Raw genomic sequence first — 15,755 nt, 5'->3', positions numbered from 1 at the left:
GTCATCCCTTTAATTGTCGCCGACACGGCTCAAGCGAAAGCCCGCGCGTGACGCCGTCGTTTCGTCCCCATGGCAACCACTTCTGTCTCGCTGGGGCGGCCTCTAGCGGCAGAAAGTGGCGCCTACAAGGTCTGAGTTCATCCAAAATGCTTAATGCAAAGTGTTTATTATGGTTATAAATGTGTATTTATTTTTATTTTTTTCATTTCAACAACATCCAACATGAACAACAACAAAAACTAAACAAAGTGTGTTTTAGTAAAACGATCATTATTGTCTTTGGCAAATATTTGTGAATACACTCAAACGATGCAGCAACAAATGGACTTGGGATGACGTCACTGGTACCGCAGGAAGCCCCGGATGCGACCAGGCAGGGGCAGGTGGCACAGGAGGTGAAGTCGGTCCCGGCCGACACGCTTCCGGATGCACTGACGACACAGCTGACTCAGCAGTCGCGGCGTGGCTAAAAGGGGCGAGAGCAATAGTTACCCGTGTTCGTAAATGTTTTGTCCGTTTACAGTAATGCAATGTGAACAACTAAACAAAATATGGCAGCTCGGTTTGCAGAATCTTCCCAGCAGGCACAAGACATTGAAACAACGTTGAGAACTTGTTGATTTCGGTCCTGGCGTTGAGCAACTCAAACATAACGTTGAAACAACATGATCTTTGACAACGTTTAATCAATGTGGGGTTTTGACGTTGATTTGACCATTGAATTTTAGTCATTTCCCAACCAATATTCTACAACTCAAACATAACGTTGAAACAACATACTTTTTGACAACGTTTGATCAATGTTGGGTTCGGACGTTGATTTGACCATTGAATTTTGGTCATTTCCCAACCAATATTCTACAACATGAATGCAACGTTGAAACAACATGCTTTTTGACAACGTTTAATCAATGTTGGGTTCGGACGTTGATTTGACCATTGAATTTTGGTCATTTCCCAACCAATATTCTACAACTCAAACATAACGTTGAAACAACATACTTTTTGACGTTTGATCAATGTTGGGTTCTGATGTTGATTTGACTATTGAAATTTGGTCATTTCCCAACCAATATTCTACAACATGAATACAACGTTGAAACAACATGATCTTTGACAATGTTTATTCAATGTCAGGTTGTGACATTGATTTGACCTTTGAATTTTGGTCATTTCCAAAAACAATATTCTACAACTCAAACATAACGTTGAAACAACATGCTTTTTGACAACGTTTAATCAACGTTGGGTTCTGACGTTGATTTGACCGTTGACATTTGGTAATTTCCCAACCAATATTCTACAACTCAAACATAACGTTGAAACAACATGCTTTTTGACAACGTTTAATCAACGTTGGGTTCTGACGTTGATTTGACCTTTGAATTTTGGTCATTTCAAAAACCAATATACTACAACTCAAACATAACGTTGAAACAACATGCTTTTTGACAACGTTAAATCAATGTTGGGTTCTGACGTTGATTTGACCGTTGACATGTGGTAATATCCCAACCAATATTCTACAACATGAATACAACGTTGAAACAACATGATCTTTGACAACGTTTAATCAATGTTGGGTTCGGACGTTGATTTGACCATTGCATTTTGGTCATTTCCCAACCAATATTCTACAACTTAAACATAACGTTGAAACAACATACTTTTTGACAACGTTTGATCAATGTTGGGTTCTGACGTTGATTTGACCGTTGACATTTGGTAATTTCCCAACCAATATTCTACAACATGAATACAACTTTGAAACAACATGCTTTTTGACAACGTTTAATCAATGTTAGGTTCGGACGTTGATTTGACCATTGAATTTTGGTCATTTCCCAACCAATATTCTACAACTTAAACATAACGTTGAAACAACATACTTTTTGACAACGTTTGATCAATGTTGGGTTCTGACGTTGATTTGACCGTTGAAATGTGGTCATTTCCCAACCAATATTCTACAACATGAATACAACGTTGAAACAACATGATCTTTGACAACGTTTAATCAATGTGGGGTTCGGACGTTGATTTGACCATTGAATTTTGGTCATTTCCCAACCAATATTCTACAACTTAAACATAACGTTGAAACAACATACTTTTTGACAACGTTTAATCAATGTTGGGTTCGGACGTTGATTTGACCATTGAATTTTGGTCATTTCCCAACCAATATTCTACAACTCAAACATAACGTTGAAACAACATGCTTTTTGACGACGTTTAATCAATGTTGGGTTCTGACGCTGATTTGACCGTTGAAATTTGGTAATTTCCCAACCAATATTCTACAACACGAATACAACGTTGAAACAACATACTTTTTGACAACGTTTAAATCAATGTTGGGTTCGGACGTTGATTTGACCATTGAATTGTGGTCATTTCCAAAACCAATATTCTTCAACTCAAACATAACGTTGAAACAACATGCTTTTTGACGACGTTTAATCAATGTTGGGTTCTGACGTTGATTTGACCATTGAAATGTGGTAATTTCCCAACCAATATTCTACAACTCAAACATATCGTTGAAACAACATACTTTTTGACAACGTTTAATCAATGTGGGGTTCTGACGTTGATTTAACCTTTGAATTTTGGTCATTTCCAAAACCAATATTCTCCAACTCAAACATAACGTTGAAACAACATGCTTTTTGACGACGTTTAATCAATCGTTGGGTTCTGACGCTGATTTGACCATTGAAATTTGGTAATTTCCCAACCAATATTCTACAACATGAATACAACGTTGAAACAACATGATCTTTGACAACGTTTATTCAATGTCAGGTTGTGACATTGATTTGACCATTGAATTTTGGTCATTTCAAAAACCAGAATTCTACAACTCAAACATAACGTTGAAACAACATGCTTTTTGACAATGTTTAATCAACGTTGGGTTCTGACGTTGATTTGACCGTTGAAATTTGGTAATTTCCTAACCAATATTCTACAACATGAATACAACGTTGAAACAACATGATCTTTGACAACGTTTATTCAATGTCAGGTTATGACATTGATTTGACCATTGAATTTTGGTCATTTCAAAAACCCAATATTCTACAACTCAAACATAACGTTGAAACAACATGCTTTTTGACAACGTTTAATCAACGTTGGGTTCTGACGTTGATTTGACCTTTGAATTTTGGTAATTTCCCAACCAATGTTCTACAACATGAATACAACGTTGAAACAACATGCTTTTTGACAACGTTTAATCAATGTTGGGTTCGGACGTTGATTTGACCATTGAATTTTGGTAATTTCCCAACCAATATTCTACAACACGAATACAACGTTGAAACAACATGCTTTTTGACAACGTTTAATCAACGTTGGGTTCTGACGTTGATTTGACCATTGAATTTTGGTCATTTCCCAACTAACAACATTGGACAATCAACGTTGTTTCAATACACTAATACAACTATGTTGCAACGTTGTTTCAAAGTCAGTTTTAAAGCACATGTATGTATCAACGTTGTATCAATGTCTTGTGCCTGCTGGGTTAGTCATGACTTAAAGAGTTTTAAGAAAATGCTATGTTTGAGTTTAATAAATTAGTTAAACACAACATTGACATCGCAACTCAAACCTAACGTTGAAACAACATTATTTTTGATGTTTAATCAATGTTGGGTTCTGACGTTGATTTGACCATTGAATTTTGGTCATTTCCCAACCTATATTCTACAACACAAATACAACGTTGAAACAAGATGCTTTTGACGACATTTATTCAATGTCGGGTTGAGACGTTCATATGACCGTTGATAATCTGTCATTTCTCAACCAAAAACGTGGATCGAACATTAGACATCAACGTTGTCTCAATTTACAAACACAACTATTTTGCAACGTTGTTTCAAAGTCAGTTTTAAAGGACATGTACGCATAAACAATGTTGTATCAACGTCTTGTGCCTGCTGGGCTACTGTAAAAAATTAAATGTGTACCCTTTTTCCATTTACAGTAATGCACAGTCAAAACCACCTTGAACTGGAAGCCCAGTCGGCAGAATTTTACCGTAAAAATACAAGTGGTAGCGTTTTTTTTTCTTCCTTCCATTTTCAGTAATGCACTGTAAAAATGACAGTACATTTTACGGTTTAAAAAAAGGTGGAAGCTCAATCGCAAGACAAGTAAAGCACAAGATTTACGATAAAAAAAAAAGTTGTCAGAATTTTACTGTGAAAAGTAATGCATTGTAAAAATGACAGTAGCTGTAGTAGCTGCACAGTTGCCAAAAAAATACTGTAAAAAAAAAAAAGGGGGCACTGTTTATCCATTTAAAGTAATGCACTGTAAAAACTACAATAGATTTTGCGGTACACTAACAGCTCAGTCAGCAGGATTTTACCGTAAAAATGGTAGCATATTTTTAATTTACAGTAATGCATTGTAAAAATGACAGTCGATTTTACAGTGAAAAAAAAAAACGGCGGCTTATTTTAAAATTTTACTGTAAAAGCAAAAGTGGTATAGTTTTTTTTTTGCACTGTAAAAACAACTGCTTTGGATTTTTGATATAAAAAAAAAAAAACAACAGGCAACTTAGTCGTGATAATTTTACTCAGAAAATAAGTGTTACCGTTTTTTTCCATTTAAAGTAATCCACTGTAAAAATGTCAGAAGGTTTTTGCTGTAAGAAACTGGAAAAAATTACAAATTAAAAATAAAAAGGATATTGTTTTTCAATTGATAGTAAAGCACCGTAAAAACAAATGTAAAACTAATGTAAAAAACAAAAAATCTGGTAGCTCAGTGGCAGAATTTTACCTTAAAAAAACTGGTACCCTATTTCCATTTACAGTGATGCACTGTAAAAACATTAACCATAGATTTTCCTGTAAAAAATTTTTTTTTTTAAATGGCTGCTTCGTTGGCAGACTTTTACTGTGAAAATCCAAAACCCAAAACCAGTGAAGTTGTGTAAATGGTAAATAAAAAGAGAATGCAATGATTTGCAAATCCTTTTCAACTTATATTCAATTGAATAGACTGCAAAGACAATATATTTAACGTTCAAACTGAGGAAGTTATTTTTTATTTTTTTGCAAATAATCATTAACTTAGAATTTAATGGCAGCAACACATTGCAAAAAAGTTGTCACAGGGGCATTTTTACCACTGTGTTACATGGCCTGTCCTTTAACAACACTCAGTAAACATTTGGGAACTGAGGAGACACATTTTTTAAGCTTTTCAGGTGGAATTATTTCCCATTCTTGCTTGATGTACAGCTTAAGTTGCTCAACAGTCCGGGGGTCTCCGTTGTGGTATTTTAGGCTTCATAATGCGCCACACATTTTCAATGGGAGACAGGTCTGGACTACAGGCAGGCCAGTCTAGTACCCGCACTCTTTTACTATGAAGCCACGCTGTTGTAACATGTGGCTTGCTGAAATAAGCAGGGGCGTCCATGATAACGTAGCTTGGATGGCAACATATGTTGCTCCAAAACCTGTATGTACCTTTCAGCATTAATGGTGCTTTCACAGATGTGTAAGTTACCCATGCCTTGGGCACTAATACACCCCCATACTAAAGTTAAAGTTAAAGTACCAATGATTGTCACACACACACTAGGTGTGGCGAAATTATTCTCTGCATTTAACCCATCACCCTTGATCACCCCCTGGGAGGTGAGGGGAGCAGTGGGCAGCAGCGGTGGCCGCGCCCGGGAATCATTTTTTGGTGATTTAACCCCCAATTCCAACCCTTGATACTGAGTGCCAAGCAGGGAGGTAATGGGTCCCATTTTTATAGTCTTTGGTATGACTCGGCCGGGGTTTGAACCCACAACCTACCGATCTCAGGGCGGACACTCTAACCACTAGGCCACTGAGTAGGTGCTGGCTTTTACACTTTGCGCCTATAACAATCCGGATGGTTATTTTCCTCTTTAGTCCAGAGGACACAACGTCCACAGTTTCCAAAATCAATTTGAAATGTGGATTTGTCTGACCACAGAACACTTTTACACTTTGTATCAGTCCATCTTAGATGAGCTCAGGCCCAGCGAAGCCGGCTGCTTTTCTGGGTGTTGTTGATAAATGGCTTTCGCTTTGCATAGTAGATGTTTAACTTTCATTTACAGATGTAGCGACCAACTGTAGTTACTGACAGTGGTTTTGTGAAGTGTTCCTGAGCCCATGTGGTGATATCCTTTACACACTGATGTCGCTTTTTGATGCAGTACCGCCTGAGGGATCGAAGGTCCGTAATATCATGGCTTACGTGCAGTGATTTCTCCAGATTCTCTGAACCTTTTGATGATATTACACACCGTAGATGGTGGAATCCCTAAATTCCTTGCAATAGCTGGTTGAGAAATGTTTTTCTTAAACTGTTGGACAATTTGCTCGCGCATTTGTTGACAAAGTGGTGACCCTCGCCCCATTCTTGTTTGTGAATGACCGAGCATTTCATGGAAGCTGCTTTTATACCCAATCATGGCACCCACCTGTTCCCAATTAGCCTGTTCACCTGTAGGATGTTCCAAATAAGTGTTTGATGAGCATTCTTCAACTTTATCAGTATTGCCACTTGTGCCAGCTTTTTTTGGAAACACGTTGCAGGCATCAAATTCCAAATGAGCTAATATTTGCAAAAAATAACAAAGTTTTCCAGTTTGAACTTTAAGTATCTTGTCTTTGCAGTCTATTCAATTGAATATGTCAGGTCTTGTCAAAGCATCGTCCTGCTGTCGAAGGTTGAGTGGATCCACCTTGCTCACCTTCATAGAGGAGCAGGAAGCTCTCTGTTAGACTGCTGGGCGGGGCCACGTCCACCGGCCTCTGGCACAAAGTGTTCCTGGCGTTAATGTCGGCGCCAAAGTCCAGCAGCAGCTTCGCCGCCGCCGTGCAGTCCTTCTCTGCCGCCGCGTGGAGCGGCGAGTCCGAGGACTTGCCCTTTTGGACGTCGGCACCTGGACCAGGCACAGAATAATATTCGTACTCGATTAATTTTTTTTTTTTTTTTTAAACTAAAAAATGCAATTTTCGTTAGAAAGTGTGTGAATGCTGAACTGAAATGCTAACAGTTAGCACGCTGTCCAGATAGCGTGAAGTAACAAAAAAAAAAATAGCAAAATGAGCTATAAAAGCTGGCATGCTTAAAGTATTATGCTAACATGCTAACAATATACCATGTGTGTATAGCTGCTGGATTAGCTTAAAAAGCTAATGTTAGCATGCTAAAATGCTAACTGTAACCTGTCTCAAGTACCAAAATATACTCCCCCTGAGGTGAGTAATTTGTTTAAAATGCGTCAAGTACCTAAATATGACTGAAGTGTATACCTACGAAATTTGCTAAGAGAAAAAAAAAAGCTAACGTTAGCATGCTAACAGGTGTCATTTGTAAAGTATTTTGCACTGAGGTGTATGCCTGCAAATGCTAGCATTTTAATGTTAGTATGCTAAAATGTTAACTGTAACATGCGTCAAGTAGCACAATATATTACTTTGAGGTGTGTAATTTGTTTAAAATACTAGCCTGCTAACATTAGCCTGCATCAAGTACCAAAATCTGACTGAAGTGTATACCTACAAAATCAGCTTAGAATAAAGCTAGCAAGCTAACAGGTAGCATTCGTCAAGTAACAAAATATTTGATGCTGAGGTGTGTACCTGCGAAATCAGTTAAAAAAGCTAGCATGCTATTGTTAGCATGGTAAAATGCTATATGTAACGTGCGTCAAGTAACAAAATATATTACTCTGAGATATGTAATTTGTTTAAAATGCTAGCCTGCTAGCATTAGCCTGCATCAAGTACCAAAATCTGACTGAAGTGTATACCTACAAAATTAGCTTGGAATAAAGCTAGCAAGCTAACAGGTAGCATTCGTCAAGTAACAAAATATTTGACGCTGAGGTGTGTACCTGCGAAATTAGTTAAAAAAGCTAGCATGTTATTGTTAGCATGGTAAAAGGCTATATGTAACGTGCGTCAAGTAACAAAATATATTACTCTGAGATATGTAATTTGTTTAAAATGCTAGCCTGCTAACGTTAGCCTGCATCAAGTACCAAAATATGTCTGAAGTGTATACCTACAATATTAGCTTAGAATAAAGCTAACAAGCAAACAGGTAGCATTTGTCAAGTAACAAAATATTTGATGCTGAGGTGTGTACCTGCAAAATTAGTTAAAAAAGCTAGCATGCTATTGTTAGCATGGTAAAATGCTATATGTAACGTGCGTTAAGTAACAAAATATATTACTCTGAGGGGTGTAATTTGTTTAAAATGCTAGCCTGCTAACGTTAGCCTGCATCAAGTACCAAAATCTGACTGAAGTATATACCTACAAAATTAGCTTAGAATAAAGCTAACAAGCAAACAGGTAGCATTCGTCAAGTAACAAAATATTTGACGCTGAGGTGTGTACCTGCAAAATTAGTTAAAAAAGCTAGCATGCTATTGTTAGCATGGTAAAATGCTATATGTAACGTGCGTTAAGTAACAAAATATATTACTCTGAGGTGTGTAATTTGTTTAAAATGCTAGCCTGCTAACGTTAGCCTGCATCAAGGACCAAAATCTGACTGAAGTGTATACCTACAAAATTAGCTTGGAATAAAGCTAGCAAGCTAACAGGTAGCATTTGTCAAGTAACAAAATATTTGACGCTGAGGTGTGTACCTGCGAAATTAGTTAAAAAAGCTAGCATGCTATTGTTAGCATGGTAAAATGCTATATGTAACGTGCGTTAAGTAACAAAGTATATTACTCTGAGGGGTGTAATTTGTTTAAAATGCTAGCCTGCTAACGTTAGCCTGCATCAAGTACCAAAATATGACTGAAGTATATACCTACAAAATTAGCTTAGAATAAAACTAACAAGCAAACAGGTAGCTTTTATCAAGTAACACAATATTTGACGCTGAGGTGTGTACCTACAAAATTAGTTAACAAAGCTAGCATGCTATTGTTAGCATGGTAAAATGCTCTATGTAACTTGCATCAAGTAACACAATATATTATTCTGAGGTGTGTAATTTGTCTAAAATGCTAGCCTGCTAACATTAGCATGCATCAAGTACCAAAATCTGACTGAGGTGTATACCTACAAAATTAGCTTGGAATAAAGCTAACAAGCTAACAGGTAGCATTCGTCAAGTAACAAAATATTTGACGCTGAGGTGTGTACCTGCGAAATTAGTTTAAAAAGCTAGCATGCTATTGTTAGCATGGTAAAATGCTATATGTAACGTGCGTTAAGTAACAAAATATATTACTCTGAGGTGTGTAATTTGTTTAAAATGCTAGCCTGCTAACATTAGCCTGCATCAAGTACCAAAATCTGACTGAAGTGTATACCTACAAAATTAGCTTAGAATAAAGCTAACAAGCAAATTGGTAGCTTTTGTCAAGTAACAAAATATTTGACGCTGAGGTGTGTACCTGCGAAATTAGTTAAAAAAGCTAGCATGCTATTGTTAGCATGGTAAAATGCTATATGTAACGTGCGTTAAGTAACAAAATATATTACTCTGAGGGGTGTAATTTGTTTAAAATGCTAGCCTACTAACGTTAGCCTGCATCAAGTACCAAAATATGTCTGAAGTGTATACCTACAATATTAGCTTAGAATAAAGCTAACAAGCAAACAGGTAGCATTTGTCAAGTAACAAAATATTTGATGCTGAGGTGTGTACCTGCAAAATTAGTTAAAAAAGCTAGCATGCTATTGTTAGCATGGTAAAATGCTATATGTAACGTGCGTTAAGTAACAAAATATATTACTCTGAGGGGTGTAATTTGTTTAAAATGCTAGCCTACTAACGTTAGCCTGCATCAAGTACCAAAATCTGACTGAAGTGTATACCTACAAAATTAGCTTAGAATAAAGCTAACAAGCAAACAGGTAGCATTCGTCAAGTAACAAAATATTTGACGCTGAGGTGTGTACCTGCGAAATTAGTTAAAAAAGTTAGCATGCTATTGTTAGCATGGTAAAATGTTCTATGTAACGTGCATCAAGTAACACAATATATTACTCTGAGGTGTGTAATTTGTCTAAAATGCTAGCCTGCTAACATTAGCATGCATCAAGTACCAAAATCTGACTGAAGTGTATACCTACAAAATTAGCTTGGAATAAAGCTAACAAGCAAACAGGTAGCATTCGTCAAGTAACAAAATATTTGACGCTGAGGTGTGTACCTGCAAAATTAGTTAAAAAAGCTAGCATGCTATTGTTAGCATGGTAAAATGCTATATGTAACGTGCGTTAAGTAACAAAATATATTACTCTGAGGTGTGTAATTTGTTTAAAATGCTAGCCTGCTAACGTTAGCCTGCATCAAGTACCAAAATATGACTGAAGTATATACCTACAAAATTAGCTTAGAATAAAGCTAACAAGCAAACAGGTAGCTTTTGTCAAGTAACACAATATTTGACGCTGAGGTGTGTACCTGCAAAATTAGTTAAAAAAGCTAGCATGCTATTGTTAGCATGGTAAAATGCTATATGTAACGTGCGTTAAGTAACAAAATATATTACTCTGAGGTGTGTAATTTGTTTAAAATGCTAGCCTGCTAACGTTAGCCTGCATCAAGTACCAAAATATGACTGAAGTATATACCTACAAAATTAGCTTAGAATAAAGCTAACAAGCAAACAGGTAGCTTTTGTCAAGTAACACAATATTTGACGCTGAGGTGTGTACCTGCAAAATTAGTTAAAAAAGCTAGCATGCTATTGTTAGCATGGTAAAATGCTATATGTAACGTGCGTTAAGTAACAAAATATATTATTCTGAGGTGTGTAATTTGTTTAAAATGCTAGCCTGCTAACATTAGCATGCATCAAGTACCAAAGTATGACTAAAAAAAGCTAACAAACAAGCTCGCATGCTTATGCTAATATGCTAAAATGCTAACTGTAACGTGCGTCAAGTAGCACAATATATTACTTTGAGGTGTGTAATTTGTTTAAAATGCTAACCTGCTAACGTTAGCCTGCATCAAGTACCAAAATCTGACTGAAGTGTATACCTACAAAATTAGCTTGGAATAAAGCTAGCAAGCTAACAGGTAGCATTCGTCAAGTAAAAAAATATTTGTCGCTGAGGTGTGTACCTGCGAAATTAGGTAAAAAAGCTAGCATGCTATTGTTAGCATGGTAAAATGCTATATGTAACGTGCGTTAAGTAACAAAATATATTACTCTGAGGTGTGTAATTTGTTTAAAATGCTAGCCTGCTAACATTAGCATGCATCAAGTACCAAAGTATGACTAAAAACAGCTAACAAACAAACAGGTATCATTCGTCAAGTAACTCAATATTTAACGCTGTGGGGTATACCTGCGAAATTACCTAAAACAAATCTAGCATGCTAATGTTAGCATGCTAAAATGTAACTTTAGCATGCGCCAAGTAACACAATATATGACTATTAGTTGTATAATTTGTCTGAAATGCTACCAAATTAGGCTGTTCTATTTTTTATTTTTTTTATTTTTATTATTTATTTATTTATTTATTTATTTATTTTAACACACTGTAGCAGTTTGAGGTAGTTTGCTCAATGTAAAGTGCTTTTTACAAATAAAATATATTTCTATTAATTTTAATATAGTATACTTACAAAAGTATATTAAAAACAAAGCTAAAATGCTAACATTCGTTAAGTAACACAATATTTAACGCTATCAGAGGTGGGTAGAGTAGCCAGAAATTGTACTCAAGTAAGAGTACTGTTACTTTAGAGATTTATTACTCAAGTAAAAGTAATGAGTAGTCACCCAAATATTTACTTGAGTAAAAGTAAAAAGTATGTTGTGAAAAAACTACTCAAGTACTGAGTAACTGATGAGTAACATACACACACATATCATATATATGTATATATATATATATATATATATATATATATATATATATATATATATATATATATATATATACATATATACACATACATTGATATATACAGTATATCATTTATATTTATTTATTTTGCCGTTTTTGTTTACATGTTAAAGGTGTTTTACTGAATATACATGCATGTTTAACACATATAGATTCCTTTCTTTCATGTTGACAAGAATATAAGTTGGTGTATTACCTGATTCTGATGACTTGCATTGATTGTAATCCTGACAGCAGTGCTTAACGTCCACGTTTTCAAATGCAGGAGAAAAAAAGTTCCTCCTTTCTGTCTAATACCACATGAAAGCGGTTGGTTTTTGGTATCTTATTTGTCCAGCTTCCATATTCGTTTTTATACAGTTTACAAGAAATACATTGGCGGCAAATTCCGTAGCTTGCTAGCTTGTTTGCGCTGGCTTTCGGAGACTCTTATTTTGAAAGCGCAGGCGCGATGGAGTGGCACTTTTATTGTGAAGACAGGAACTGTGCAGTCAGTCTTTAGGCTTGTGACGGGATGTACGTTTGAAATAAAAAAGTGTCTTTTTTTCCTTCACACTTTTGATTGATTGATTGAAACTTGTATTAGTAGATTGCACAGTACAGTACTTATTCCGTACAATTGACCACTAAATGGTAACACCCCAATAAGTTTTTCAACTTGTTTAAGTCAGGTCATGTGACCGCCTGGCTCTGTTTGATTGGTCCAACGTCACCAGTGACTGCATCTGATTGGTGGAACGGAGTCAAACGTCACTAGTGACTGCATTTTATTGGTGGAACGGAGTGAAACGTCACCAGTAAGGCAGGCACTTTGAAGGTCTGTCTGACAGACCAAAACAGACAAAGCGTGCATTAACAGATCGATAAAAATTAGTAGCGAGTAGCGAGCTGAATGTAGATAAAAGTAGCGGAGTAAAAGTAGCGTTTCTTCTCTATAAATATACTCAAGTAAAAGTAAAAGTAAGTTGCATTAAAATTACTCTTAGAAGTACAATTTATCCCAAAAGTTACTCAAGTAGATGTAACGGAGTAAATGTAGCGCGTTACTACCCACCTCTGAACGCTATGGTGCAAACCTGCAAAATTAGCCCAAAACGCTAGCATGCCAAATATTAGAATGTTTACGATTGTGCAGCGAGCCATTAAAATTTGGACACCCCAGATGTTGACGCAGAATAGTTTGATTAGATTTTTAGTGCGTTAACTCGATATTCTCAGAAGCACGTCCGACCTTCCCTGAGAAGCTTCCTGGCACACTGCAGCTCCTGGCACACGCAGGCGGTGTAGAGCGCCGTGCCCAGCTGGGGGATGTCCAGGTCCACGTCCGCACCCCATGTCAGCAGAACCTCCACGCAGCCGTCATGACCTCGAGTGAAAGGCCGGCGTTATGGCGGTGTTATTGCACCTTGTACAGTCAACGTGACGTCCGTGCACCTCTGCTGGTGGCCTCGTGGATGGCGGACGGGCGCTGCACGAAGCTTTGAGCCTTGGCGCCGTTTTCTAAAAGGATTTCGGTGCACGCCACGCTGCCCACCGCGCAGGCGTTGAACAGCGGGGTGGCGCCGTCGACCGTGGCGGCGTTGACCTGTAAACACTGATCTTAGTTCTATGACACGTTTTTGCTCGGTTTTTTTTGGTGTTTTTTTGTGACTGACGCTGGCGCCGGCGTCGATGAGGGCTCTGGCACACGCCACGTGGTCGCCCAGGCAGGCTTCGTGAAGAGGGGTCACGTGGTCGATGGTCTGGGCGTTCACATTGTGACCCTGCAGGTGGGAGCCAAAACACACAGCTCACATGTGACCTTTCCTCAAATCACTCAATAAAAGGTGATACAGTGTCATGGTGACCACGCTGCATGTGCCGTCCTTTAAATAATAATGGAAATGGTGTTTTTATTGGAAATTGTATATCAATACAAAAATATATTGTGGCTTTTTGTGCCAAAAATTAAACATATATACTTCCCATTTGAAAATATTTAGAATAGTACAGAAATTAATCTTAAAAAAAAAAAAAAAAACACTTGTCAAATTATCGTTTGATAAACAGTGAAAAATCTTGAATAATAAATACAAACAAATATATATATATATATATATATATATATATATATTTTTTTTTACAATTAAAAAATATATATATTTATGTATTTTTTTAATTATTTACTACCTATTTATATTATTTTATTTTATTTCTGATTATTACTATTATGTCAATAAAAATGAAAAAATAAATGCAGTTTATATCAATAATAAAAGACATTGTGGCTTTTTGTGCCAACATTTCAACGTATGTACTTCCCATTTGAAAATATTTAGAATAGTACAGAAATAAACCTTAAAATAAAAAAAATAAAAAAACACTTGTCAAATCATCCTTTGATAAACAGTGAGAAATCCTGAATAATAAAAAAAAATAAAAAAAATAAAAAAAAAAATATATATATATATATATATATATATATATATTGTTTTACAATTAAAAAAAATATTTATTTATTTTTTTAATTATTTACTACCTATTTATATTATTTTATTTTATTTCTGATTATTACTATTATGTCAATAAAAATGAAAAAATAAATACAGTTTATATCAATAATAAAATATATTGTGGCTTTTTGTGCCAACATTTCAACGTATGTACTTCCCATTTGAAAATATTTAGAATAGTACAGAAATAAACCTTAAAATTAAAAAAAAATAAAAAATACTTGTCAAATCATCCTTTGATAAACAGTGAGAAATCCTGAATAATAAAAAAATAAAAAAAATAATAAAAATTAATATATATATATATATATATATATATATATATATATATATTAAAGTTAAAAGTTAAAAGTTAAAGTACCAATGATTGTCACACACACACTAGGTGTGGCGAGATTATTCTCTGCATTTGACCCATCACCCTTGATCACCCTCTGGGAGGTGAGGGGAGCAGTGGGCAGCAGCGGTGGCCGCGACCGGGAATCATTTTGGTGATTTAACCCCCAATATTATTATTATTTTATTTTTTCTTTATTTTGTTGATTTATCTGTAAATATCTTTTTGTTTTCTTGCTGTTTCTTTCTTTCTTTTCGGCGGGGGAGGGGGGTGGCATCGGTGGGATGTAAACAATTTTTTTTTTTGACATTTAGGGCAGACAACAAATATATGATGTATTAATCCACTTGTTCATTTACTGTTAATATCTGCTTACTTTCTCTTTTAACATGTTCTATCTACACTTCTGTTAAAATGTAATGATCACTTATTCTTCTCTTGTTTGGATACTTTACATTAGTTTTGGATGATACCACACATGTGGGTATCAATCCGATACCAAGTAGTTACAGGATCATACATTGGTCATATTCAAAGTCCTCATGTGTCCAGGGACATATTTCCTGAGTTTATAAACATAATATACATGTTGTGATGCTAAACAATATTGATGTAATCATAGTATTAACGACTAGATACGCTCTTGTACTTGGTATCATTACAGTGGATGTCAGGTGTAGATCCACCAATGGCGTTTGTTTACATTCAGGGGCGCTATCTTGTGTTAGCGGTGACGCCGTTGAGCTATTGTACCCTATATATATCCATCCATCCATCCATTTTCTACCGCTTGTCCCTTTTGAGGTCGCGGGGGGTGCTGGAGCCTATCTCAGCTGCATTCGGGCGGAAGGCGTATATATATATATATATATATATATATATATACTGTATATATAGATCAATAAAATATATTTTTTTTACAGTGCAAAATGTATTAACACTTCTAATAATGTTAAAATATCTTAAAGCATTATAGACTGAAGTCGACAACATAAGTTTTTAATTAAATGC

The 15,755-nt window shown here is 35.8% G+C and overlaps 1 protein-coding gene across 1 annotated transcript in view; it reads right to left on the bottom strand.

Moving 5' to 3' along the window:
• Positions 1-192: 192 nt before the first annotated feature.
• The window catches only part of asb5a (ankyrin repeat and SOCS box containing 5a), a 19,734-nt gene continuing 4,171 nt past the window's right edge, over positions 193-15,755 (bottom strand). The window contains exons 3-7 of the mRNA XM_061977307.1: positions 13,571-13,678; positions 13,350-13,500; positions 13,147-13,281; positions 6,767-6,958; positions 193-466 (exon numbers count right to left, since the gene is read on the bottom strand). Of these exons, the coding sequence (XP_061833291.1) occupies positions 339-466; positions 6,767-6,958; positions 13,147-13,281; positions 13,350-13,500; positions 13,571-13,678 (714 nt within the window). The 3' untranslated portion in view covers positions 193-338. The remainder of the gene's footprint in view (positions 467-6,766; positions 6,959-13,146; positions 13,282-13,349; positions 13,501-13,570; positions 13,679-15,755) is intronic.

The sequence above is a fragment of the Nerophis lumbriciformis genome, linkage group LG16, assembly GCF_033978685.3.
Source record: "Nerophis lumbriciformis linkage group LG16, RoL_Nlum_v2.1, whole genome shotgun sequence".
In the NCBI taxonomy this organism is placed as follows: Eukaryota; Metazoa; Chordata; class Actinopteri; order Syngnathiformes; family Syngnathidae; genus Nerophis; species Nerophis lumbriciformis.
The sequence above is the reverse complement of the archived record's forward strand: the minus strand, read 5'-3'. Positions and strand labels throughout refer to the sequence as shown.